General features: G+C 49.8%; 6 protein-coding genes across 7 annotated transcripts; 2 read left to right on the top strand and 4 right to left on the bottom strand.

The window, feature by feature from the left end:
• Positions 1-6,904: 6,904 nt before the first annotated feature.
• On the bottom strand, positions 6,905-7,624 carry RPL35B (60S ribosomal protein eL33; the record flags this gene model as incomplete). Its single annotated transcript, XM_024905831.1, has 5 exons — positions 6,905-7,002; positions 7,067-7,167; positions 7,237-7,332; positions 7,527-7,536; positions 7,600-7,624. The coding sequence occupies 5 exons, from the start codon at positions 7,622-7,624 to the stop codon at positions 6,905-6,907; spliced, it is 330 nt and encodes a 109-aa protein (XP_024766780.1).
• Positions 7,625-9,713: 2,089 nt separating this feature from the next.
• TrAFT101_003458 (uncharacterized protein) lies at positions 9,714-12,462 on the top strand. 2 transcript variants are annotated; one of them, XM_024903210.2, is made up of 7 exons: positions 9,714-10,087; positions 10,236-10,311; positions 10,392-10,412; positions 10,528-10,872; positions 10,958-11,897; positions 11,980-12,091; positions 12,181-12,462. In XM_024903210.2, the coding sequence occupies exons 1-7, from the start codon at positions 10,071-10,073 to the stop codon at positions 12,182-12,184; spliced, it is 1,515 nt and encodes a 504-aa protein (XP_024766781.2). In that variant the 5' UTR covers positions 9,714-10,070; the 3' UTR covers positions 12,185-12,462. The 2 variants fall into 2 exon arrangements, with proteins under 2 accessions (XP_024766781.2, XP_065982999.1); XM_066126892.1 differs by having other exon boundaries at positions 9,849-10,087; positions 11,980-12,122; positions 12,181-12,437.
• Positions 12,463-12,695: 233 nt separating this feature from the next.
• On the top strand, positions 12,696-17,031 carry TrAFT101_003457 (uncharacterized protein). Its single transcript, XM_024898966.2, has 3 exons — positions 12,696-13,974; positions 14,039-15,225; positions 15,289-17,031. The coding sequence occupies exons 1-3, from the start codon at positions 13,261-13,263 to the stop codon at positions 16,676-16,678; spliced, it is 3,291 nt and encodes a 1,096-aa protein (XP_024766782.2). The 5' UTR covers positions 12,696-13,260; the 3' UTR covers positions 16,679-17,031.
• TrAFT101_003456 (uncharacterized protein) lies at positions 16,759-17,258 on the bottom strand (the record flags this gene model as incomplete). The annotated part of the gene is made up of 2 exons (XM_066126891.1): positions 16,759-16,884; positions 17,190-17,258. 2 exons carry the CDS (start codon positions 17,256-17,258, stop codon positions 16,759-16,761), a joined length of 195 nt encoding a protein of 64 aa, XP_065982998.1.
• Positions 17,259-17,270: 12 nt separating this feature from the next.
• On the bottom strand, positions 17,271-19,564 carry TrAFT101_003455 (uncharacterized protein). The gene is made up of 3 exons (XM_024902264.2): positions 19,039-19,564; positions 18,290-18,898; positions 17,271-18,212 (listed from the first exon to the last, which is right to left on the bottom strand). The coding sequence occupies exons 1-3, from the start codon at positions 19,534-19,536 to the stop codon at positions 17,469-17,471; spliced, it is 1,851 nt and encodes a 616-aa protein (XP_024766783.1). The 5' UTR covers positions 19,537-19,564; the 3' UTR covers positions 17,271-17,468.
• A 173-nt stretch (positions 19,565-19,737) lies between these two features.
• TrAFT101_012010 (uncharacterized protein) lies at positions 19,738-21,941 on the bottom strand. Its single transcript, XM_024909320.2, has 2 exons — positions 21,333-21,941; positions 19,738-21,253 (listed from the first exon to the last, which is right to left on the bottom strand). Exons 1-2 carry the CDS (start codon positions 21,695-21,697, stop codon positions 20,155-20,157), a joined length of 1,464 nt encoding a protein of 487 aa, XP_024766784.1. The 5' UTR covers positions 21,698-21,941; the 3' UTR covers positions 19,738-20,154.
• Between the last annotated feature and the right edge of the window lie 194 nt (positions 21,942-22,135).

Here is a 22,135-nt window from a genome sequence, read left to right as displayed (position 1 = left end):
CCCAGCGGCTTGTGGTGCCAGAGCTGCGTGGCAGTGGGTGACGATAGACAGGCAAAATCTTAGTGCTAGCAGCTAGCAGAGGCGACAGGCCAGGGGGGCGTGTGCGCAGTGCTGCAGGCTAGAGTAGAGGGCTCCGTGCGACCTGTAGAGGAAGTGCTGGAACGCGCTGGTATGGTACTGGACTTGTGCATCCAGGGCGCTGCCTAGCCTGGCGGCAGCAATGCCAAGTACCAGTTCCCGCTGGAGGCTGGGCCGGTGACAGGGCTCGAAAAGCGGCGTGACGTTTGGACAAGAAAGCACGAGCTCTCAGCCAAACTGTTTGGCGGTGCAGGGCCTGTTTGTTCCAGGGGGCAGAGCAACGGGAGGAAAGGGGGAGAAGGAAGAGAAGAGGAGAAGAGGGAGGAGAACTGGATGGAGAATTGCGAGATAGAAGGCCAGGTGGCGAGCCAGATGACTGATGCTGCTGCTACTTTACTTGTCGCTGCGATGAAAACGACGATGAATATTAGTCGTGTCTTGTTGCAAACAAACAAGCTCGTGTGGCTGAGCTAAGCTTAAGCTGAATAGTTGCCACAGCTTGCGCTCGTGCTGCCTTTTCGTTGTCTATCGCTTTTGCTTTCGAATTGAAGGCTAATTTTTTTTTTTCTTTTCTTTTTTTTCCTTTTTTTTTCTTCAGCTTCTCGGTCTATCTCGTTTATGCTTCGATTTCCACTTCTCCAAGAGCGAGCGAATTAAACGTGCGCGGAAGGTCTTGTCCTCCTGCCCTGCCGCTTATGCCTTGGTGTTACAGCCGCCAAAACGTGAACGTTGCTCCCAGAATGGGGGTGCGTCCGGCGAAAAGTGTGGCTGGTGTCGTCCTAGTAACATCAATCGGTCGTGGGCTGACGTCAATTGCTCTTTGTTCCTCCGTTAGGCTTGTGTCCCGGGCTCGTACAGCGCGGCCTAGCCCAGGGGGGGTCGGATGGCGGCGCCTAGAAGCAGCCGAGCGATGCAGCTTGGAAGAACGGAGAAAAAAAAAAAAAAAAAAAAAAAAAAAGCTGCGCGCGATCCCTACGGCGCGGCCTAGTGTTTGATTCTTCCCTCTGCTGCAGCTGGAACGACGACGCAATGCGCTGAACTGGCCAAGGCGCTGCACACCACTACGGCGCTAGGTCGAAACTAGGGATGGAGCTCTTAGCTGGCGATACGAAGCTCCTGGAACTGGTCTGCCGGCTTGCCCCCTGCTGCGATCCACTGACGGCTTTCTTGATGAGCGACGATGACACAACCGCTCACTGTCTCAGACCGCATGCGGTTGTGTTTTTTGAATGGTTAATATAAACAAGTGGAGAGTGCAGGGTGTGCGCTGAGAATGCGTGCGTCTTGGCGCGACTTAGGGCGACAAATCGAGATGCGCGGCTGCGAGGAGGGAGAAGAGTATACAGCAGAGGCGAAATAGAAAGGGGAGAAAAAAGAAGAGAGAAAAAATTTGATGCAGGAAGACGGATGGAGATAAGGATGGAATATGCATGTGGTGCAAGCGAATCCGATGCCAATGCTCTGTACCAACCAATCGCTATCCCCAGTCAATACGAGTCAAAAAGATACGACCAAGAGGACATGAAAGAAAGAAAAGACAGGCAGCAGAAGTGAGAGAAAACTACAGGTAATATAAAGCAGATGTGCGTTTCTACAATATAAGGAGTTTCGATGCTGGGTAGGATCGGGCGGCTCTAGCGAGCTTAGAGAGAGGATGAGGATGAGGATGCGCCGTAGTGCTGCTGAATACGAGGTTTGGCGGCAAAAGCAGAGAAGAAGGGCAACGGCCTCGCGCGGGATTCCGGCCCGCTATATGTACGAGTACAGCATCTGAGATGGGGATGCCGCAGCAAATAGACGCAGCAAGATTTGGGCTCGAGATGCGCCTCGCTGAGAGACAAAACAACAAGCGAGCGCCGCTACGAGCGCCATGATATCCACAGCGTGGCGCATATGGTACTGCTGCCTTTCTGTGAAACTTGCGATCAACAGGTGCGACGACTTGGAGGGCCCAAGCTTGAGCGACGCCAACCGCTATCAGCTTGGCATCGCATCATCTTTGCCGCACATTATTTGCAGGCTACTGATATTGTTCTACCCAGACACGACATGGTGAGCAGCAGCAAAAGACGGATGCAAGTCCTCAAAGATCGAATATAGTTTTTTTCCCTTCCTTTTGGGCTTATACAGAGTAAACACCGCGGCGATATCCGCCCAGCTCCGCCTCAGCCACAGTGATTACCAGGTACTTGCCGTTGACGGTTTCGACTTGCCCAGTTGGGCCAGTTTACGGAGTTTTATGGAGTGCCTGCTTTGTACAGGTACCAGGGCAACATCGCAAGCTGTTTTTGAGCTCGGCCAATTCCCTTGGCCCTGGACCTGGACCACGACGGCGCCACCGCGACTGTGGCTGTCGGCTGCTCTGCTTGCATTCATCACATACAAGTACATGTATACTTGTAGGGAAACAGAGTTGCTGCATGTGATGCGACAGGCTGCACAAGCCGAGCCGGTACTAGGTATACAATAAAATGAATGATAGCAGCAACCGGTATTCATACAAATACGATCTGCCACAAGCTGCCGCGCGTTGCCATCCTTTTCTTTCAACCCGCAATCGTCGACAGATTTGGCTGGGAAATGCCGGGATAGGCAGCTTGGGCGGGGACCTGATGGACCTCGAGCCAAACTCTAATAGAAGAGCTATTGATCTCCACGATATGCCGCCGAGCCCTCATCGTCACTCTTCTTGGCCTTTCCTAGACTTTTGCGGCTGGCTGATAGTTTGACCCTTATCCTTCTTTCTCTCTTTTCTCTCTCTCTCTCTCTCTCTATCTCTTCCTCGGATGCCGTGTCACTCGGAAGCCCCGTTATGCGCTCAGCCGGGTACATGGCAATTTAATTTTAAAGTTGACTGTGGCACAGGCTCATCGTTTCTCCAAGACACGGCTGTGGACAGGCGGTGGCGGCTCGATGCACTGGCAAAACGGCTTCCAAGATGACGAGGCCAGACATGCATACAGGCACTCCTCCGGCATCCCTGCCAGGCTCTCTCCCAGCTGCATGCTCCCGCAGGCTGTGTGACCTGCGCGGCAATAACCCCGTGCCGAACAGCCAAGGTGCTGGCCGGCCCTGTGCGGCGTGTGCATGCGATGAATGCATGTACCTTATGTTCCTGGCCAAGCGTCAGACCCGGCCTTCGTGTTCTGGAGCGCCTCACACCCTCTTTCTTTTTCCCGCAACCTTGCAAGCGACGTCCAGCCTCTGCCAGGCCGTATGGGGTAAATATTGATATCTTACTGCCCCTCCATAGTCCAGTAGCACGCAACATCAGATGCCACGGCCATAGCGGTGCTAGTGCCAGATCGTATTTTTGGCGGATGAACGCATCTGCCTAGTCCTGTTCTACTTGCGTCATACCATTTTCGCAATTCCACGGAATCAATAGTTGCCCAAGTGGAAGCCCATCGACCATTAGCCATTGATGAGAAATGAAACAGACACGACGATTAAAATGCCCTAGAGTACATGGATAAACAAATCACGTACAAGTAGCTTTCATGCGCGAAAACTAGATAGCACCAAGCATGCAAACGCTGATTCGACCATTCGGGCACGAAACTAGCTGGGGAGCAAGCCACGCCCAGTCCTAATCCCTTTTCTCCCACCTTTGAATTTTCTCATTGACGTATTTACACCTCATCGTGCTGCACACCTAACCGGGATAAGCTGTTCCGTTTCAGGGGCATCTGGTGCTATTTCTTTGGCTTGTCGATTTTCCCTTCCCTCCAACACGATCGAATTGGCTGCCAGCATCAGTGGTTAGCCCTCTCTTCCCCGGCATAATGCAATTGTCATGTTTACGACATGCTGCATTTCCCCCCGAAGCCCAACGGCACCCAGCATCTAGAATTGGCGATCAGCGCCGGGGGGCAAGGGAGGCCTTGTGATTACATATTTAGCAATGTCTCAATCCTTTATTTATGCCCGAGAATAGAGAGCAGCGTCGATCGTTCCGTAGACTCATGGTCATACAGTGTTCTGGGGGAAAAAAAAATAACGGCTAGTATTGGCATCGTCACCCATACTAGGTGTTCCAAATCCAAGCTCTTCTGCTGGTTGGATTACGGGCTGCCTCGGAAGAACTGGTGACCTCATCTGTTGACTTTTTACATATGTTTTCCATCTCTTTTGCCTCTTCTTTCTAAAGAACCTAGCAATTGGCGTGTCGTGGTTGGCTACCAGTAGTAGGTATCATGGAACTAACACGCCCCAGGCACTTGATGCTATTCTTGTCGCCTGGAATGCGGTTACCAATTCTTCGGTATCTATCCCTTCGAGCCACCTCCTTGCGTGGCGGAATGCTTTCTCATGGCGCGCCCGATGTTCCTGATTACCTGATTACTTTCCTGCTTTCTGCTTCGTACAATGAATAAGGTAATACAGTAAGATTATCGGGCGCGCTCTGTGGTAGTAGCTCTTATCGTACAGAGTAGCTCTTATTTCATGTCCAATACTATCGTCAAAACACCGCAATTGAAATCAAAATTTGGTTGCCATGCGATAAGAGCTAAGAAATAGATAAGAATACGATCCCAAGAAAACGAACTATAAAAAAAACAAGGCCGTAGGCACTTCGTACAAGGAGTGTGATATGCATCAACACCTACGCCACACAAGAGCTCCTATTCCGAGCCTCCCGGGCATTTTGGCCTGGCTGTTTCTATCTCGGCATATGAGAAGAGTGACACGCATTTACAAGGCAGTAATTAGGCAAATTGTGGTATTGGAAGAGGGGAAAAAAGAGAAATGCAGGGATTGTCCAACCCGCCGGCGCAGTTTGGAGACGTGGGATGGCGTGGCTCAAAGGTAGCATGGCTTGCTGTTGCGTGACCTTGGGGAGGGGTTGGGACAGCGCTTTCTGTGGCTGGTAATTTTATTTTCCCTCTTTTCTTTGAGGCGCGTGTGTTTTATTGATGAGCTTATCATTCTTTCAGTTTGATGCGGTATTACGTGCGTACCTGTGGTATTGATGAGACATCCATGGTATTGGCTACTAGGTAGAATGGTAAGTACCTGCTAGGAATAAGGAATAGTCCACACTAACTTCAAGCACTGTAAATGAGGGAGGATGTCTATCAGTACCCTTGTGTATTGCCTTCAATTTCTACTCGTTACGCGCCCAATACATTCCTTTCGTTTGGTAAATTATTACGCAACCCCTTTGCCACAGTGAACTAGATGGGGGGTTTGGTGAATTGGCCATTCTATAACAACTTGTGAATACCATGCTGAGGCGGTGGTTTTACGCCAAAGTGCATAAATGATGGAATGAATTTGCCAATGTCGGCAATAGATCATATATAATCCACAATTGATACTTTATGATTGCCCTAGGAGTGGAAACATGATTCCGTACGCGTACCCTTTTCAATTTCAGGCACTTTGCTATATGTAAGTACTTGTTCTTGGTGTCATGATATTGTAGTATAAGGTAATGTAGACACCGATGTAATGAAGATGGTATATGCTCATTTTGGGCAAAGAAATAACCCGAATCGTCATTTGAATGAAGAGTTTTGGTAGTTTTATAGACTCGACCTTGGTGATAACGATATAGACATGAATCTTTCTATAACTGCTGGATATCTAAGGGAAAGGATCAGAGTGCCTGCTCTTGTAAATGAAAACGTTACTTCTTCAATCAACATGCTCAGCCAACACTCTTAACATATTTCATCATATAATATTTGGTTAATGGGTCGCTTGTATGCCTAACTGACTTGGATTAAACCAAATAGAAATAACTTGCTCCTTTTTTATATGTAAAGTACTATATATGGCCCATTTGCTCTTCTCACCCTGCTGTGTTCCTTTGTAAGTATATAGTCGCGACTTCGCGTATATAGTAATAGCCTGATAGTTTTCATGTGAAAATGAGAAATAAAAGTTGGGCGATACAACGCAACACGTATATTGAGCATCTAGGAAAATGTTGCCATCTCTAGCAAAAGAACAATCTCATAACTGCTTGCGAGATAATGAATCTGTGCCTATATAATACGATAGGTATAATCGATTCATCTAACGACTCAATTTATAATGATTTATCTACCGATTCAGTTTATACATCAATGGCGGTCCGTAATCTTTCTGGGCGGGATATTTCATGTATGGGGTGAAATAGACCGTACTGGATACAAGGCTGCGCAACTAATACTGAGGCTATCTCATCTCTTTTCAAGGGCGGTCAAGATAGGCTTCACCACGATGGGATTACTTGGTAGAATGCGACCAGAGATAAGAGACACAGCAGCATTAAAGTCGTAAGAATGAACCAACGGTTATCCTCTCTATACGAGAACTACCGTGAGCAGGTGACTGGACTGTCAGCCCGCAATGCAAATTCCATTAATGCCAATATAAAACAGTAAACAAGCAGGTATCGATCACGTTTCTCTGCCTTCTGTCGTGTATCATTTTTTCAATTTTTTTTCTTTAATGTGCAGTTCCTTCGAAATGCAACTCGTCATGAGATTGGCATTTGCCTGCCGGATGGATACACGAAAAAAAAGCCCACAGACCGAGTAACGAAACCGGCGCCAATTTTTGAGGAGACAGGAAAAAAAAAGATAAGAAGAATTGGTCTGCCAGAGCCTCAGTTCGTTTCGTTTCGAATCTCCATTCTGCAATTCGCCAAAAATTTTCTGCCACATACGTCAAAAGTCACAGATGCCCAGGTTTTTCTGCATCCTTCGGAAAGTTGGGAATTTGACGTCTTTTTAATTGAAATGCCTCAAAGCAAGGCGATATGCTTTATCCTTGCCTCGACCAATGCAACCAAATGAGAACCGCCCTCACTACCAACTCCATTCCGAAATCCGATTTAAATCGACGAGGGGTACAACATGACGCGAACGGAAGCACCGAAAGACTTTGAGGGGAGGGGCTTGGCGAACTTGGCGCGGACAACGCCAGAGTTACCTGAATGAAGAGCGTTAGCTGTATTCCCCGCAGGCTGTCAAGAGCGAGAGCAGTTTTAATGTACCGTGTGGTCGGGTAACCTTGCCCCAGATCACGCGGATCTTGGTGCCGCGGATCTCCTTCTGGCCTCGGTAGACGTAGGCGACCTTCTTGCCAGCATAGAAGCTAATTGCGTTGGAATTAGTATTTTGAAGCCCTCCAAAACCCAGTATTCGAGAAGTCGCAAAAACGTACTTGGCAGCGGCTGTGCTATCAACACCCTCGATCTTGATCAGGCTGGTGCCAGGGTGGGTGATGTTACGAGAGCGCTGGTAGCTCAGGTGACGTCCCCTATGATCATTCTCTGTTAGTCAAACGCTCGGATTGATTCGGTACCCATTTCAAGCAGTCGCGGGAGGTTTTTCGCTGAAAAGGGACGAGTTTCAACACATGGGGGATAGATTCTCATGAGAGTCTATTGCCCACCATTCCCTCCTCTGCTTCCCTCTGCCCTATTCGAAATGTCGCGATCGGCGTTTACTTACTTGACGTATACTGCCGGAAAGTTAGTACGATTAAACGCCAATTTGTATCAGACTCAATAGCATGGCAACTTACATCTGTGACCACTTTCGGAAGGCATCGTGACTGTTGTGTAGCTTCCGCCCTCTCAAGTAACCGAAATACTAAGAGGTCTGCTGCTCGTCGTTTGTCGTGATGTCGAACTGAGGGCAACGGGGTGGATGCGATATGGTGTGTGGTGGCTCTAGCACGAAAATTTGAGCCCTCGGGAGTCACGTGGTGGCTTAGGGCAATATGTGAGTGTGTAGCGACTGTGGCTGAAATACTCCTGCACCGCCTCTTTTTTTGCCGATATGAATACCTATAGCCACAGTTCGTTTCCTCACTAAAGTGTTCCATGGACTAACCCGTTTTGGGGAAGCTTTCAGCGTGTGCCGAGAACGGCGCAACTCCGAAGATCTGAGTAGTATTCTCTATCCTCCTCGCGCTTGCAGCTCTCTGGGTTGAGAGGATAGGCCTATTATCCTGGCTCCTTGCGTACCTAGCTTCGAACATCTTCATCCCTGACCCTTTGTAGGATGAGATCTGTTGGGGCTGTGGAATAGCACGCTCTCCAAGTTCGCTGGCACTATGCGTCGGCTCTTTTTTTTTTTTCGGCCCCTCGCTTACTTAGATGGTTTGTTTGGTATTACTTCAGATATTGTCTCTTGCGTCCCTCAGCTGCGGAATGCGCAAAGCGTCACATTTATGATAGCGGATTACTATTATGCACCATCGCGAAATTCAAAAATGGAGACCATTTATCCTAAACAGGCTGCGGTTATCCAAGGCGCTAATATCAAGACAAGAGGAAAGGCGGCGCAGAATTGGGTTGTCCTTGGTACCTGTAGTAGTATCGATGCTCGGATAAAGTTTCCAAAGTTCCAAGCATCAAAACCGCCGAGACCCTTCACCATTCTAGCCCGGCCCGGTCTGGTCTCGGACGATGCGGCGACTGATCAACCACAGGCCGTCTAAAAGTTCCCGGCTCCATGAGGGGGCCAGGCCGGGGCGAGCGCGCAGGAAACGGCAGCAGGCTTACCAATCCTCCTCGAAGCACCTACCTGTATTACTCGCAGACAGACGCATCGCTGTCCACTCCTTGGTCCACCAACTGCGGTGTTTGGAGGACTTATTGCGGCTCCAGCGGAATTAACGAAAGTCCTAGCCAAACGCATTGACGGAATCCAGTAATTGTTGCACCTGATGTTGAATCAGGGATATCGCAGTGTGTAGGTGGGAGGTTGCTCATTACAAAGATAAGTTAGTAGTGCTCGGAGGTCCGTAGTACCGCAACTACCAGCAATTCGCCAGTCAGCTAAATGCCAGGTACCTACTAATGCAATTATCCCTCGTTGCCATGTATGTATCTAGCCTCGAATCTTATCAACGGCAAGCCGGCCATCTTCGCTGCGGTTTTTTTACTCTGTCTCTTGAGTTGAAGTATCAAACGGTCGTGGTCAACCATTGCAGGATTTGATGGGCAACATGGCGCCGCGAAAATGAGATTTATTACGTGTTGCTTCCAAATATTCCGTTCCCTAGGTACATAGTCCCAACAGGCGTGCCAGCAAGCGCATATATGATTTGACCCCCAAAAACAAACTCTTTCGGGCAATAGGTAGGCTTTGCTACCTTGCCTAGTACTATCTAGTGGTAGTTGTCTCCAACTCGGTTTGCGGATAACCCCTCGGTACTCCGTCCGAAACAGGCATTCGGCGCATATAATGCTACATGCACTTGGCGTAACCCACGGCGATTACCGCTGCAAATACTTGGCCAGCTGTGATCTATCTGCATCTATAAACTTCCAGTTGGAGAAACAGCGATTGCTCGTCATCTGGGGATATTATCTGGGACCAACCCTGTTCGGAACCTGCCATGTGGATGAGAACATGTTGCTGAGACTTGTTGCCGCTGCCGTCACCTGAGTCCATTTGTCTGGTAACTTTGCCAGCACAAAGGACACTACAGCACCACCGAGGAGCGGCAACTTCCATCGGTAGACTCCAGCCGGGCAAATTACTAGCCAGATGGATGGTGGAGATGACGCTCGAGAGGAGCTCAACGGGTTACATGACTACAGTGTTGCAGGGACCGGCTAGCAGCTAGCAGGTTGGAATGCAGTACTGAGTACCTTTGCAGATACTCCGAGCCTGATGATGACTTAACGGGGCGGCCCAGCAGGTGCCTTAGCCATGGCGTCTGCGGCACGAACGGAGGATGGGGGCGCTCTAAAAGGGCTAACAGCACCTGTTGCTCCAGTAGAGCTCCAAACTCCGTCAGCGTTCTGTAACCCCGTCGCCTAAAAACCAGCAGCCCACCGCGTCCCCCCTCGATCCTCTGGTCCCCCAAGCTCTCTCTTCTCTCTCAACACCCAACACTGAACCCCCAGGCACGCACCGGCGACTGCACCCAAATCCTCGCCCAACGGCAGACCAGCTGTTTGTTTCTTCTCTTTTACTGTCCAGCATTCGTTTCTTTGTGTCACCCAGCCCGATTCCAGAGCAGTCTGGCCAGCCGTCGCAATGGACCACAGCCAGCCGTAAGTACCGGTAACCCCACCATGACAAGAGCTATCGTCACTGCAAACGCTGCCGACAAGCTTGCCAGCGGCGGGGTCGAGCCAACAGCACCAAAGACGAGAGCAAACGGCATCAACAACGCGCGCCTTGCTAACCATTGCCATGCAGCCAAACCATCGAACTCAAGGAGAACACGACGATTGTCGTTCTCGGTGCCTCCGGAGATCTCGCTAAGAAGAAGACGGTGAGAATCATGGATTTTTGCGCAGCTTTAGCTTTTGCTCTGCGACCTTTGCGCTGACATGGACTCTTCAAATCTCACAGTACCCCGCGCTCTTTGGCCTTGTAAGCAGCCCAACCACAACCACAGAATGGACTATGGGCTTTTTCCCTTTTTTTCTTGTGGAAAAGGGTGCAGGAAGCCTTGAGAGGTGCATCGGCTGACCATTCCCCTTATTAGTACCGAAACCAATTTCTGCCCCAGGGCGTAAAAATCATTGGCTATGCCCGAACAAAGATGGACCACGAGGAGTACCTACGACGGATTAAATCATACATCAAGACGCCCACCAAGGAGATTGAGCAGCAGCTGGAGGAGTTCACCAGCCTGTGCAGCTACGTTTCCGGCCAGTACGACAAGGATGAGTCCTTCGCTGTCTTGAACGATCACCTCAAAGATCTGGAGAAGGGATGGCCAGAGGCGCATCGCCTGTTCTACATGGCACTGCCCCCTAGTGTCTTTACCATTGTCTCGCAGCACCTGAAGAGATGCTGCTACCCAACCAGGGGTATTGCCCGAGTTATCGTAAGTTTCTTCCTGGTGGCTGATAGGGCCACTCTCAAACTTGAGCTTCTTCTCTCATCGGTACCGTCTAATCACTCGCCTACAGATCGAGAAGCCTTTCGGAAAGGATCTTGCTAGCTCTCGCGAGCTGCAGAAGTCTCTGGAACCAGACTGGAAAGAGGAAGAGCTCTACCGTATTGATCACTACCTCGGAAAGGAGATGGTCAAGAATATTCTCATCATGCGCTTCGGCAATTCTTTCCTCGGCGCTACCTGGAACAGACATCACATTGACAACGTCCAAATTACATTCAAGGAGCCGTTCGGCACCGAGGGCCGTGGAGGCTACTTTGACGAGTTTGGCATTATTCGAGATGTCATGCAAAACCACCTTCTGCAGGTCCTCACTCTCCTGGCTATGGAGCGCCCCATCTCATTCGACTCTGAGGATATCCGTGATGAGAAGGTCAGAGTCCTCCGAGCCATGCCCCCTATCGAGCCCAAGAACGTCATCATCGGACAGTATGGAAGGTCGTTGGACGGAAGCAAGCCATCATACAAGGAAGACGATACCGTGCCCAAGGACTCCCGATGCCCAACTTTCTGTGCTCTTGTCGCCTATATTAAGAATGAGCGATGGGACGGCGTTCCATTCATCATGAAGGCCGGCAAAGCCCTCAACGAGCAAAAGACGGAGATTCGAATCCAGTTCAAGGATGTCACCTCCGGCATCTTCAAGGACATCCCCCGAAACGAGCTTGTTATGCGCATTCAGCCCAACGAGAGTGTCTACATTAAGATGAACTCGAAGCTTCCTGGCCTGAGCACCCAGACTGTAGTCACTGAACTTGACCTCACCTACCGACGCCGATTTTCGGACCTCAAGATCCCGGAGGCGTACGAGTCGCTTGTGCTCGACTGCCTGAAGGGCGACCACTCCAACTTCGTTCGTGACGATGAGCTCGATGCCAGTTGGCGCATGTTCACTCCTCTGCTACACTACCTAGAGGACAACAAGGAGATTATTCCCATGGAATACCCCTATGGTAAGTGTTGTTTTATCTGATTTTGTCAAAAGTCCCATTGCATTGATTGCTAGAATTGGCTTACACTGACACGCCTTTACAGGATCTCGAGGCCCCGCTGTTTTGGATGATTTCACGGCATCCTATGGATACAAGTTCAGTGATGCTGCCGGCTACCAGTGGCCGACAACCTCTGCTGCTGCTCCCATCAAGTTGTAAGTAGCTGGCTGCCATGTGTTGCGCAATGTTTGTCATATGTTATCGCGGATCCTGGGCGGAATAAACATAGTAACATTCGATACAGTTAAAAAAAAAAAACCACAAAAAGAGAAAAAAAAAAAATTCAATATATAAATCCGTTCCGAAGTGTAACGTATTGGACGTATAATAGGTATCAGGAAAGGCATGTAAGGTGACGTGGATATTATTAAAAGTTTAAGCGTCGTACTGGATTTCTAGGACTGGGGAAATTATTTCAAGTATAAAAAAAATTTCTAGATACTTGGCTCGAAGCATATGTCTGTTCTAGAGATACTAGGTAGTCATATGAAATTGCAGGGAGCTTCTCCTAACATATTTGACGAGCAATACTAGAACTTTATTGTATTGCTCGAGTATTTTACTTTGTACTTCAAAAGTTTCCCTGCTTTGCCTGGGCTCCATACCACGTTTGTACTAGTTTCACATCTTAGCACCGGCAGTAGTGCTTGGAAGCTTTGATGGCCCGTGCGCCGCTACTCACGTGATAATGCCGACAAGCGTTTGGCGTCCGCCAGCCTTGGTTGTATCACTCGAATCTTTAACGGAGAAGGGCGGCTTTGGTTGGCGCATCATCATCAACCACCCGACTCGCTCCCAAACCCGCGCCTGTATTTTATCCTCTTCTCGCATAGGCATACCGACTGCAACACGCTTCGAATCTCTGGCCTTTGAAGCAATCGCTACCTATATCCAGGCCGCGTTCTCACTTTCTCGGCTATTCTATCCGTTCCAATCATCTTCGTAACAGTCTACTTCCGAAACGAAACCCATTCAAACACGTGCAAACGCCTTCGACCGCTATTGAGAATATCTGTTGATCGCTTCGAACTGAAACGGCATCCGTGAATCAGCAGCCAGAAATTCAGCCCGACTCCTACGCTCGTATGCGAAATCGTTTCTAACGCGCGCGCCCGATTATCCGCATCGGTGCAGACGACCTCAATGGTCACGTCCCGCTGCTGCGGTTCACAAAAAGGCAGAATCTCTCTTATCCATGATACGCGCGCCGCAGCTTGATATCTCTCTCATAGCCGCGCTTGTTGCGTTGTTAGGGGGGCGTGGTGCCTGCAGTATCAGCTCTTTGCGTGGGGAGCTACAGCACTTTGCTGCCGCGGTTCGATAAATGCCTGGAGTCGTCAACATGGAGAGCGGAGGCCAGAATGGTGCGCTTTCAGACCATCATAAGGACTCAGCTGTAAATGGAGTCAACGGAGTCAAGAGCGTTGATGGATCGAAAGCTGCACCGGATAAAGGAAAGGCGCCAGCTACGGCTACAGCTAATAATGGGAACAATGCTATCAATGGAGGGAGCGCGAGCGGGCCACAAACAGGTTCCCCGGCCGAACAAGTGTCAAGGATGAATGATCTTCCCGATGAGATCATTCACATAACACAGGGCTTCATACCGATATCCCTACTTCTTACGCGACTCGCCCAGTCCACTCACAACATGATACAGGATAAGATTGCCGAATTAGCCAAGATGCCAATCTCTACCGCCGCTACAAATGGTAGTGCAAATTATACCCAAAGCGCCCCGGATGATACATCGATGGAGAACCTTAAGAAGAAGGGAGTGTTGCTGAATTTCATCCAAGATATGCACTCAAAATGGGTCAAAGCATTGGTTATTACGGAATGGAGCAGAAAAGCTTCTTCGGTCAGCAAGCTCATTGACCTCAAATTTCACATCGATCAGCAACGTCTACTTTATGATGCAGCTCTGGATAGCATCATAAATGTGAAGAGAGATCTCACATATGCTCGAATGCCAAGCCCTGATCTAAAGACGGCATTGCAGATTCTTGCCACTGGAAAGGCACCATGGATGCCCGATGTAAGTTCTCTTCCCTATCCCCATTTTTGTGAGATTTTTTTCTCTTACATGGTTGCGTGTGAAGCTTCAGTACATAGAGTTGCCTCCTTTGACACTAGAGGAGCAGCTGAGAGGCATTGGCGATTTAGATACGCTCCTCTCTTTGCGACTGAATCTTGATGATTTCGATAAGATACCTTATCAATTCCAAAATTACACGATTGGGTCTGGCCGGGTGACTTTCAAAGTTGCGGGAGAGTTCGAGGTGGACCTGACAATTGCCGACGAGGACTTTGAGAAACAATTCTGGTTCATTGACTTCAGATTCGCCTTTCGACCGGCAACACTATCGCTTCCTGATACATTACGAACATTCTTGGAGAACTGCGTAAATGAGGCGCTCGCAAAAGATGGATTAGCTGGCTGTTATCAGTTCTTACACGAGTTTGTATTGACTGCGAAAATTAATGAGCTGAAACGCCAAGCTCTACAACTGAACCGAACATCATGGAGTGGCACATTGGCAGTGGAACCTTTGAATCGAGCTTTAGCCATCCAATACTGGACGTCTCGATCGACAGCTACAGGTGTGAAAAACTGGATTATTGTAGCGGTTAGCAGCGGGCGTAAGCCGGGGGGCAGGCCAGATCCGAAAGCAACAAGTTCTTTGGTAGTTAAATGGTATCGCGACAACAAGGAGGTCAAAGATGTTGAAATCAAGGTGGACGTTGAGAATCTATCAGCGGAATCCTTACTAAACGACATCGTTGGACGACACATTGAGTTCATCCTCTCAAGCATTCACTCTAGATTGTTGGCAACCCCGAGGTTCAAGAATCGCGATACTGGTGTGATGCTCAATATTTCCAGAGTTGATCCAGTAGCTTCCTGCTTAGCCCTTCAGGTAGGATACGGCGGCACGGTATCACTCTTAGTCGAACCGATAAGTGGCGCTTTCGCCATGAAACCACACTCAAAATTCTCAATGCAGCCTGAGCTTCAACTAAACAACAGCAAAAATCCATTGGATGATGGTGTCAACTTCTTGGAGCACCTGCGGTGTGCGATTATAGAGGATGAGTTGGGCCGAATGGGAACTGCAAGGGGATGGTCTGTCCGCAAAGCGCCCGTCAATGTTGATGAGTTGAGGTCAATTACCAAGATGCGTAAATGGAGTCGAACGCTATGGATTCAACACGGAGGATGGGGATCCGCCTGGTTTGTTGTTGTTATCCTCAGCCTAGACGGGGATGAGTGGTGGCTGCTTGAGACGTAAGTGGATACTAACAATAAATTGAATCGTTTCGCCTCTCAAAACTGACCGACTATATGCAGTGATCCTACAAATTCACTTCCAAATTCAAATGGCGCCTCCAAATTCTCAACCCGCCTTCCGCTGAATAAAGGAGCCCCACAAGTGTCTGGCATATTCTGGGATAACCTGAATACATTTGCGGCTGGTATAATAGCCCAGTCAGTCGATATGAGAGAGCTGCGTCGACTCAAGATCAAGAGCCAGTCGAGCGGCAGTGCCGACTTGTCATTACCACAGCAAGTTAGGATACCATCTATCGAAGTGGCGCTGTCGACAATTTTCCCATCCATGATGCAGGAGACAGCAGAAGATATGTCGTCTCAGGGTCATGGTGGCGTTGTTGAGCCAAATGAGGATCTGCAGATTCTCGCGTTGATACGCCCAACGTCGGGATCAACCTCATCTACGAAGCAACCGTGGGCAGAAGACATGATGGCAATCAGGTTCAAGGGTGTTCATGCAGTGGCAAGTCATCGAGAGATAGACGAAGGTTACACCACGAGCCATGACCTTGTTTGTACCTCTGAAGCCGTGATTAGGGTCCGACGACCAGCCAAATTCCTGGCTCTGAAGGGCATGGTAGATCGCGACGTTTCCTATGATCCTAAGAGGGGCGAATTCGTATTGCAAATACCACGACCGGTGACTCAGCCAATATTTGACATTCTCAAGTCGCGAGTCAAGGCTATAGACAGATTTGTCAACTTTCTCGAAGCTATGGAGAAGGCTAAGGGTTCAATTATTGGCGAGTCTATCACACTGAAGGCGGTCGTGTTTTGCTATAGCGCGCCGCCATCCACACAACCAAAGGACGAATCTGCGGCTTTGATTTCGTCTCCTGAACGTTGGAGAGTGAAAATGGATCTATCCAACGAAGACATTGATATCCACATAGAGAAGGGTAATCCCCATCTCCGTGTTATTGACCTCGCAAGAAACTTGGCGAGCACAGAAGGCGGTATTGGTTCATTGATGGCCTGGCTGCCCGTGTCATTACCCGCATTGAAGGCTATTGACCAGCTAGATGCCGAATGGGATGAGCTGTCGAAGAAGGGGCAGGGTCGGTTGAACTTCAGCATGAAATCTCTGACTTGGATGAACCTTAAGTATAACATTTTTGGGGTCAGCAGCACCGGGGAGAAGACTAAGAAGACCATCTGCTTAGACGTCCGGATACGGCTTCGCCGCGGACAAGTTTGGTGGCACGCTTGGCGCTCCGATCCTGATGCAGCAGCAGACGACGAGATTAGCAAAGCACTGAAAACCGTTTGGGATGGCAAGGGGAGCAACTGGCTTGGGCTTGCCACCGGCGCAGCAGCTGAGGCCAATGATGGTGTGATGGACATGCTGCTTGCAATTGATAAGGCGATTAGGGGAGCTATAACGACCTCGCCGCAGAGAGAGACGTAATCGTCTTGGATTTGCGGCGAGGTGCAAAGAGCTTGCTCATCGTTAGACGAACACATATATTTCCACTGGAAAGATGTCGTTTACAGGGAATCCGTATAGACTTGGAGTACAAAAAGGGGAATGAAAACACGGAAATACTGATGCTCTAAAAGCTTTAGGAAAGGCTTTGGTCGGTTTGGTTTCGGTTCGGTAACCGGGAGGGGGTTCTGCGACATCATTCGTGCTCCTTATTTTTTTTCTTTGCTTTTTCTTTCAACCTAATGATACCTCGTGCGAACAAAAAACAAAACTTTCTTATAACTCAGCGAGTGAATTGGACAATAGAGAGGGGGGGCCTTTTTTTTTTGGGGGGGGGGGGGGGGGGGTGTAGGGTTTTAATCAATATGGGAGGGGACGGTCCTACATAATCTTTTCAACACCACTTTTGAAGAGAAGAAAAAAAAATCAAACTGTCTTTTCGTTGTTTGAAAAGGGCAGGTAGGTGGTGACAGAGCGATGCTTAAGAGATTACGAATGGCGTGAGGGTATGGGGAGACGGGACTTGCTTGGATTCTTTGCTCTGAGAGGAGGGAATGTTCATTATGAGATAAATGCCTAGTAATTAATTTTTAACGTACCTATGTGTATATATACTTGCAGCATATTCATTTTACTACCTATCCAAAGTCTATATATACTGTGACAATTATCGAACGTAGTGGTGCCGTGTTGTCTCGTCTAAATACATAACGGAAAGAAAACTACACGAGTTTCCCCCTGCTATTGTCCCCTTTTTCTTCCAATTATACATTTACTTGAACCGTCTAAACTTCCTCACCGGAATCCTCTCCGTAGGTACCCCGCAAAACTGCGTCGGGAACTCCATCTGCTGCAGCCCCGTCGCGAGCCAGTCCTCCTTGGCGACCGTCGCAGCAATATCATAACCATTGCGCAGCGCGCCCATGGCGCCAATCTTAGTGTAGGACCCTCCCGCAACGGCAAGCTTGCCGCCGAATTGCTCGTGTATCTCACCGTCAGCGGCGATCATGTTGTCCAGGTGGCCGCGGTCATACTGCGGGATGCAGTCCTTTGCGAGGCGGGCCATGGCGTAGCAAGGGGTGGACTGAGGAATGCCGAGGTGGCGCTCGAGAATCCTCTTTGCCTGCTGGATGGCCTCTTCCTCGGTTGGGATGGGCACAGTTGAGCCTTTCTGGGATTTGCTTGAGTCGTAGAAGTGTCCGCCCATGAGGACGAAGAGCTTCGTGCCGGCAGGTTCGTTGGGGCCCTTGACGCCAACGTCAGAGTCGAAGAAGACACCGAGGGCGCGTTCCGGGTTCTGTTCAGGTGGGACTGATAGGGGGATGAGATAGCCGAAGCCGGGAGGTTTGAGATTGGTCTGGGGGTACCATATGTTGACAGTCATTATAGAGACGGAGTGGGAGGAGCTGAGACTGGGGATGTCATCGGTGATGCTGGCGAGGTGCTGAGAAGGGAGGGTGGAGATGACTTTGTGGTATTTCTCAGATGATGCGGTTGAGTTTTGGCCAGACGTTATCTGAATGCCATAGTTTTAGTATATGAGTCGGAGAGTGAAAGAGGGGAATAAAAGATGCCAAGATGGTAAAATCATACCTTAATCTGCTTTGTTTCCTTGTCATAATCCAAGTCAGTGACCCTGGCATTGAGCTTGACCTCGACATTGGCCTGACCCTTGAGCGCATCCGCCAACGCAATTGGCAAGGCTTCCATGCCAGCCTCTCCAAAATTCAAAAGCGCACCCCTGGGCTGCCGGGCAAGCTTCCGGAGCTGCGGATCCTCTGCCATCTTCTCCATAAAGGTCTGCTCCGAAACCGCCATGTGCCGCAAATTGGGCCCCAGATTCGGCATGTAGTGAACCCAGTAGAAACGGTCGAGGACGCTCCGCGCGCTGAGAGTGTAAATGTCGCCGCCGTAGATGCCGTGGATCATGGCCGAGGCCAGGTTGTCAGCCACAGCTCGGCTCCCTGTGATGTGGTAGATCCAGTCTGCGATGGAAAGGTCCTCCACGGGTACCCCTTCCTTTTTGTTGAACAGCCGTCGCATCACGTATCCAAATCCTGCCCAGAGAGATTCGAGAACGACGGGTTCTCTAGCAAAGGCGGCAAAACTAGTATGTGGGGGGAGAGGCACGAGGTGATCAGGATAATAGATGTATCGTGGCTGATCAGGCGGTGAGGCAACTTTAAGACCTAGATCGAGGGCCTATATTGGGAGTGACGATGAAAACATATCTCGTTAGCCTTCCATTCTTTTATGATTTGAAGAAGTGCATTCCTCCATTGCTACAATGTCCGTGTTTTGGGTGGCAATGCGGCAATATAGGTGGGCAATTGTAGACGCACCAGATCCCAAAGCACCAAATCGTCAAACCGCCAAGTGCTCTTATTCAACGATGAAAATGACCGCGGGCCGCGCTCAAAATTCACCACCCCTTCGACCCCTCCAACCTTCACAGGGACCCTATCCGTCCTTATCCATCCGCCCAGCCGATCGCTGCCTTCCAGCAGAGTGATCTTGGTCGTTGACGGCAGCCACTTGGCCAGGTAATATGCAGTCGTCAAGCCCGTCAACCCGCCACCTAGAACCGCCACCGAAGCATCATCAGGTAGTTTTCCAGCCTTCTTCCGTTTCGGTGCGGCGTCTCCATCGTCGTTCGGGCCTGGTGATCGCTGAACCGAACCGTTATCGCTGTTGTTGCTTCTAGTTGAGCTCAGGCCACGGCTTAGAATGCGCCAGGCGCCAGCTCGATCTGTCGCTGTCGCCAAGGTGGCGCTTCTCCTCCAGGCGACTGAGGACCTGAGGAGAGCCACTGCGGCGCCTTCTGCGCGCTGAAGGCTCATGGCTGCCGTTCAATTGCTCATTGTCGAGCTCTGGTTGAGCATGGAAACTTGGTGGTGCCACCTCTGGAGCTTTCCGGGTACTACATTAGATGATCGGAGATCGGGTCCCACTTTGTTCCGCTCTCTAGAGAGACAGTCCCCGTCTCGGCGTCATCAGCTAACACGGTGATGAGATCTACGTAACAACACATCAAACATGTTTCACTGGAGCCAAAATGATCAATTAGTCTTCGTCATTATTCTTAAAGAATTACAGAAAGAAAGAAAAAAGAAATATCTGTTATTATCCGTCTCTAGGCTCGAATTGTGAGAGCCTCCGGCCGAAATAACCGGCCGCTACTACAGAATGCCAACCAAGGGCGTGTATAAAACTTTGTGATAAATCTCCACGTGAAAAAGCCATTATCTCCCAGTCCAAAAACGCCTTTCTATGCCCTGGAAGCGTGATAAGAAACATATGCGTCCAGCATAATCGTACAGATCCTCCAAGCCCAAAACAGTTTCATACAAGGGCTAAATGACCGTTTTTTGAGTAACTGAAGCAGAAGCATTCTCGTCCAAAATGCATGGTGTTCAGAAACTTTTAATCGTGTGGGTTTTATTTCCCCCTTCTATTGCTCAACCAACAACTTCATATTGTACCATGTCTTCCAAGCCGGGTTCTCCGGGCTGAACGAGTTCCTCTTCAGCGGTATCATCCACAAATTTTCTCTCGCTAACGTGACCCTGTGCCTGTTCAGAAGTCCAGACCTTGTCCTTGAAACCTCCCTGCTGACCCTCTTCATGTGAAAAGGCACAGGTAGGGTTTAAACAAGGGTTGAATTTGCACTTGGTCTTAACGTGTGTAAATTTGCAGTTTGGTGTCGTACAATCTGCGCCGTTGCGGCAGAGAGGCATTGAGGGGTGTTTGAATGGGCATCGAGCGTTTTGACAGTTGGGGAAGAACTTGCAGTCCTGTTCACTCTGGTGTGCAAGCCTTGCGGCTGGTGAGGGGTGGCGTCCGACGCACTTGCGGTTCTTGCAGGCAGCACCAAAGCTGCAAACATCGTTGACATCGACAGAAACACCAGGAGGCGCTGCTGGAGACTGATGTGCAAATTTACAATCTTTGTTTGTGCAGTGAAGATTGTATTTGCAAACCGTCTCGTCGGGGTTTGGAGGCTCGCGCTTGCCCATATCAACATCCTCGCCTTCGGCAGTATGCTCCATGTTGACTTCGTCCCCGTTCGCGTCAGCTTGGTTCGAGCCTTGGCCTCGGGGGAATTTGTGCCTGTGGCGAGGGTCTTGGGTTCTCTCAAACAAAGACTTCCCTCGTCGCTGATGGCCAAATCCTCGGTTCCCGTTGTTCATCATCTGCTGAGACAGTTCTAGCATCATTTGGTTTTGCTGTTCCAGTATGGCCATGACATCTAGCTGAGAAGGTTGGCCTTGCATCTGCCACTGAGGGAATCCTGGGCCGCCAGGAGCACCGGGCATTGCGCCGCCCGCCATGCCTCGATTGTTGTTGTGATTCCGCATCAGGCCGCCGCGGCCACCACGTGGGCCAGTTGGGGGGGCACGAGCATGTGTATCGATTCTTCCGCTACCCGTTTGCCCGCGAACTCGATGAAGAACATTGTCGTTTGATCGATCCATAGCCTTGGACATTTGTCCAAACATTCGCTTATCTCGTCCTCCTCTGAAGTTACCATTGCGCATTGAGCGGGGGCCAGTGGGCCTGCAAAGAAAAAGGTCCGGTTAGCTCTAAAGACTCTTGTATGTGCCATGAAGGCTTCATTAATGCGAAAAGTACTTACGCATTCAGCTCAGATACATCATGAGAGCCCATATCCGTGTCCATTTCTCCACCCGCAGCGTCGCCCATAGAGTCGCCACCGTTTGGCTGACCATTCGGCGCGCTAAGAATATGAACCTGTTCAAATAGCCATTTGGAAAACTCGTGCACGACAGGGTCATCAGGCGGTAGATTTAAAAGGTCTCCGGAGAGCTCGGTGGCAATCTGGTCTTGCGTCTTGCCATTGACCAGCATCAGAATGATGTATTCGGCGAGCGCAGAGTCATCGCTACCCCCAGTACCCCATCCAACTTCAAGTAGCTTCGGTTGAATCGCAGCATTGAGAGCCTCCGCCAGCGGAGTGCCAAGGCCGATCTCGAGAGACATCGTGTCGAAGTGAGGATCGCGGTGTCTGGACGACCAGTGCGGCGACAGCTTTTTGCCTGTGTCCCACTTCCAAGACGCGTTTACCTAGTTGGCGGGAGAGGATCGCGCGGCAGGGAGATTCGTTTCCGGTATTGCCGCTCGAGGCGTTCTGGGAAATGTCTATTTGTCGTGAGGATATGCTTAATCACGGCAGATGTGAGAGGCGCCGGTGTAGCGAATAGACCTGGTCTGGTTCACAAGTAGCAGTTGAGGTTCTCAAAGTTGTTCTCGACTGCCAGGGAGCCAAAAGAATGGGTCAGAATGATATCACGTGACTGGCATTTGCCCGTTGCTGGTGGCGAATCGGTTTGTCATCAAGATTTGCAATAGCTTGAACAGCAAACTCCAAACTTTCGCCGTTCCCAAGGAATGTCTGAAGGCTGACGCTAAGTCCATACA

This window comes from Trichoderma asperellum, chromosome 2 (genome assembly GCF_020647865.1).
Source record: "Trichoderma asperellum chromosome 2, complete sequence".
Taxonomy (NCBI): domain Eukaryota; kingdom Fungi; phylum Ascomycota; class Sordariomycetes; order Hypocreales; family Hypocreaceae; genus Trichoderma; species Trichoderma asperellum.
This window is presented reverse-complemented; position numbering and strand designations above follow the sequence as displayed.

What these genes read in the sequence shown, in the direction of transcription:
- TrAFT101_003458 (XM_024903210.2), top strand. An exon ending in ATCTCGCTAAGAAGAAGACG is followed by an intron (nt 10,312 to 10,391) that starts GTGAGAATCATG and finishes CAAATCTCACAG; the next exon opens with TACCCCGCGCTCTTTGGCCT. An exon ending in TCCCATGGAATACCCCTATG is followed by an intron (nt 11,898 to 11,979) that starts GTAAGTGTTGTT and finishes ACGCCTTTACAG; the next exon opens with GATCTCGAGGCCCCGCTGTT.
- TrAFT101_003457 (XM_024898966.2), top strand. Translation starts at nt 13,261, where the DNA reads ATGCCTGGAGTCGTCAACATGGAGAGCGGAGGCCAGAATGGTGCGCTT. An exon ending in AGGCACCATGGATGCCCGAT is followed by an intron (nt 13,975 to 14,038) that starts GTAAGTTCTCTT and finishes TTGCGTGTGAAG; the next exon opens with CTTCAGTACATAGAGTTGCC. An exon ending in GAGTGGTGGCTGCTTGAGAC is followed by an intron (nt 15,226 to 15,288) that starts GTAAGTGGATAC and finishes GACTATATGCAG; the next exon opens with TGATCCTACAAATTCACTTC.
- TrAFT101_003455 (XM_024902264.2), bottom strand. Translation starts at nt 19,536, where the DNA reads ATGAGCCTTCAGCGCGCAGAAGGCGCCGCAGTGGCTCTCCTCAGGTCC. An exon ending in ATTTGGTGCTTTGGGATCTG is followed by an intron (nt 18,899 to 19,038) that starts GTGCGTCTACAA and finishes CTCCCAATATAG; the next exon opens with GCCCTCGATCTAGGTCTTAA. An exon ending in AGGAAACAAAGCAGATTAAG is followed by an intron (nt 18,213 to 18,289) that starts GTATGATTTTAC and finishes TATGGCATTCAG; the next exon opens with ATAACGTCTGGCCAAAACTC.
- TrAFT101_012010 (XM_024909320.2), bottom strand. Translation starts at nt 21,697, where the DNA reads ATGTCTCTCGAGATCGGCCTTGGCACTCCGCTGGCGGAGGCTCTCAAT. An exon ending in GATGTATCTGAGCTGAATGC is followed by an intron (nt 21,254 to 21,332) that starts GTAAGTACTTTT and finishes TTTTCTTTGCAG; the next exon opens with GCCCACTGGCCCCCGCTCAA.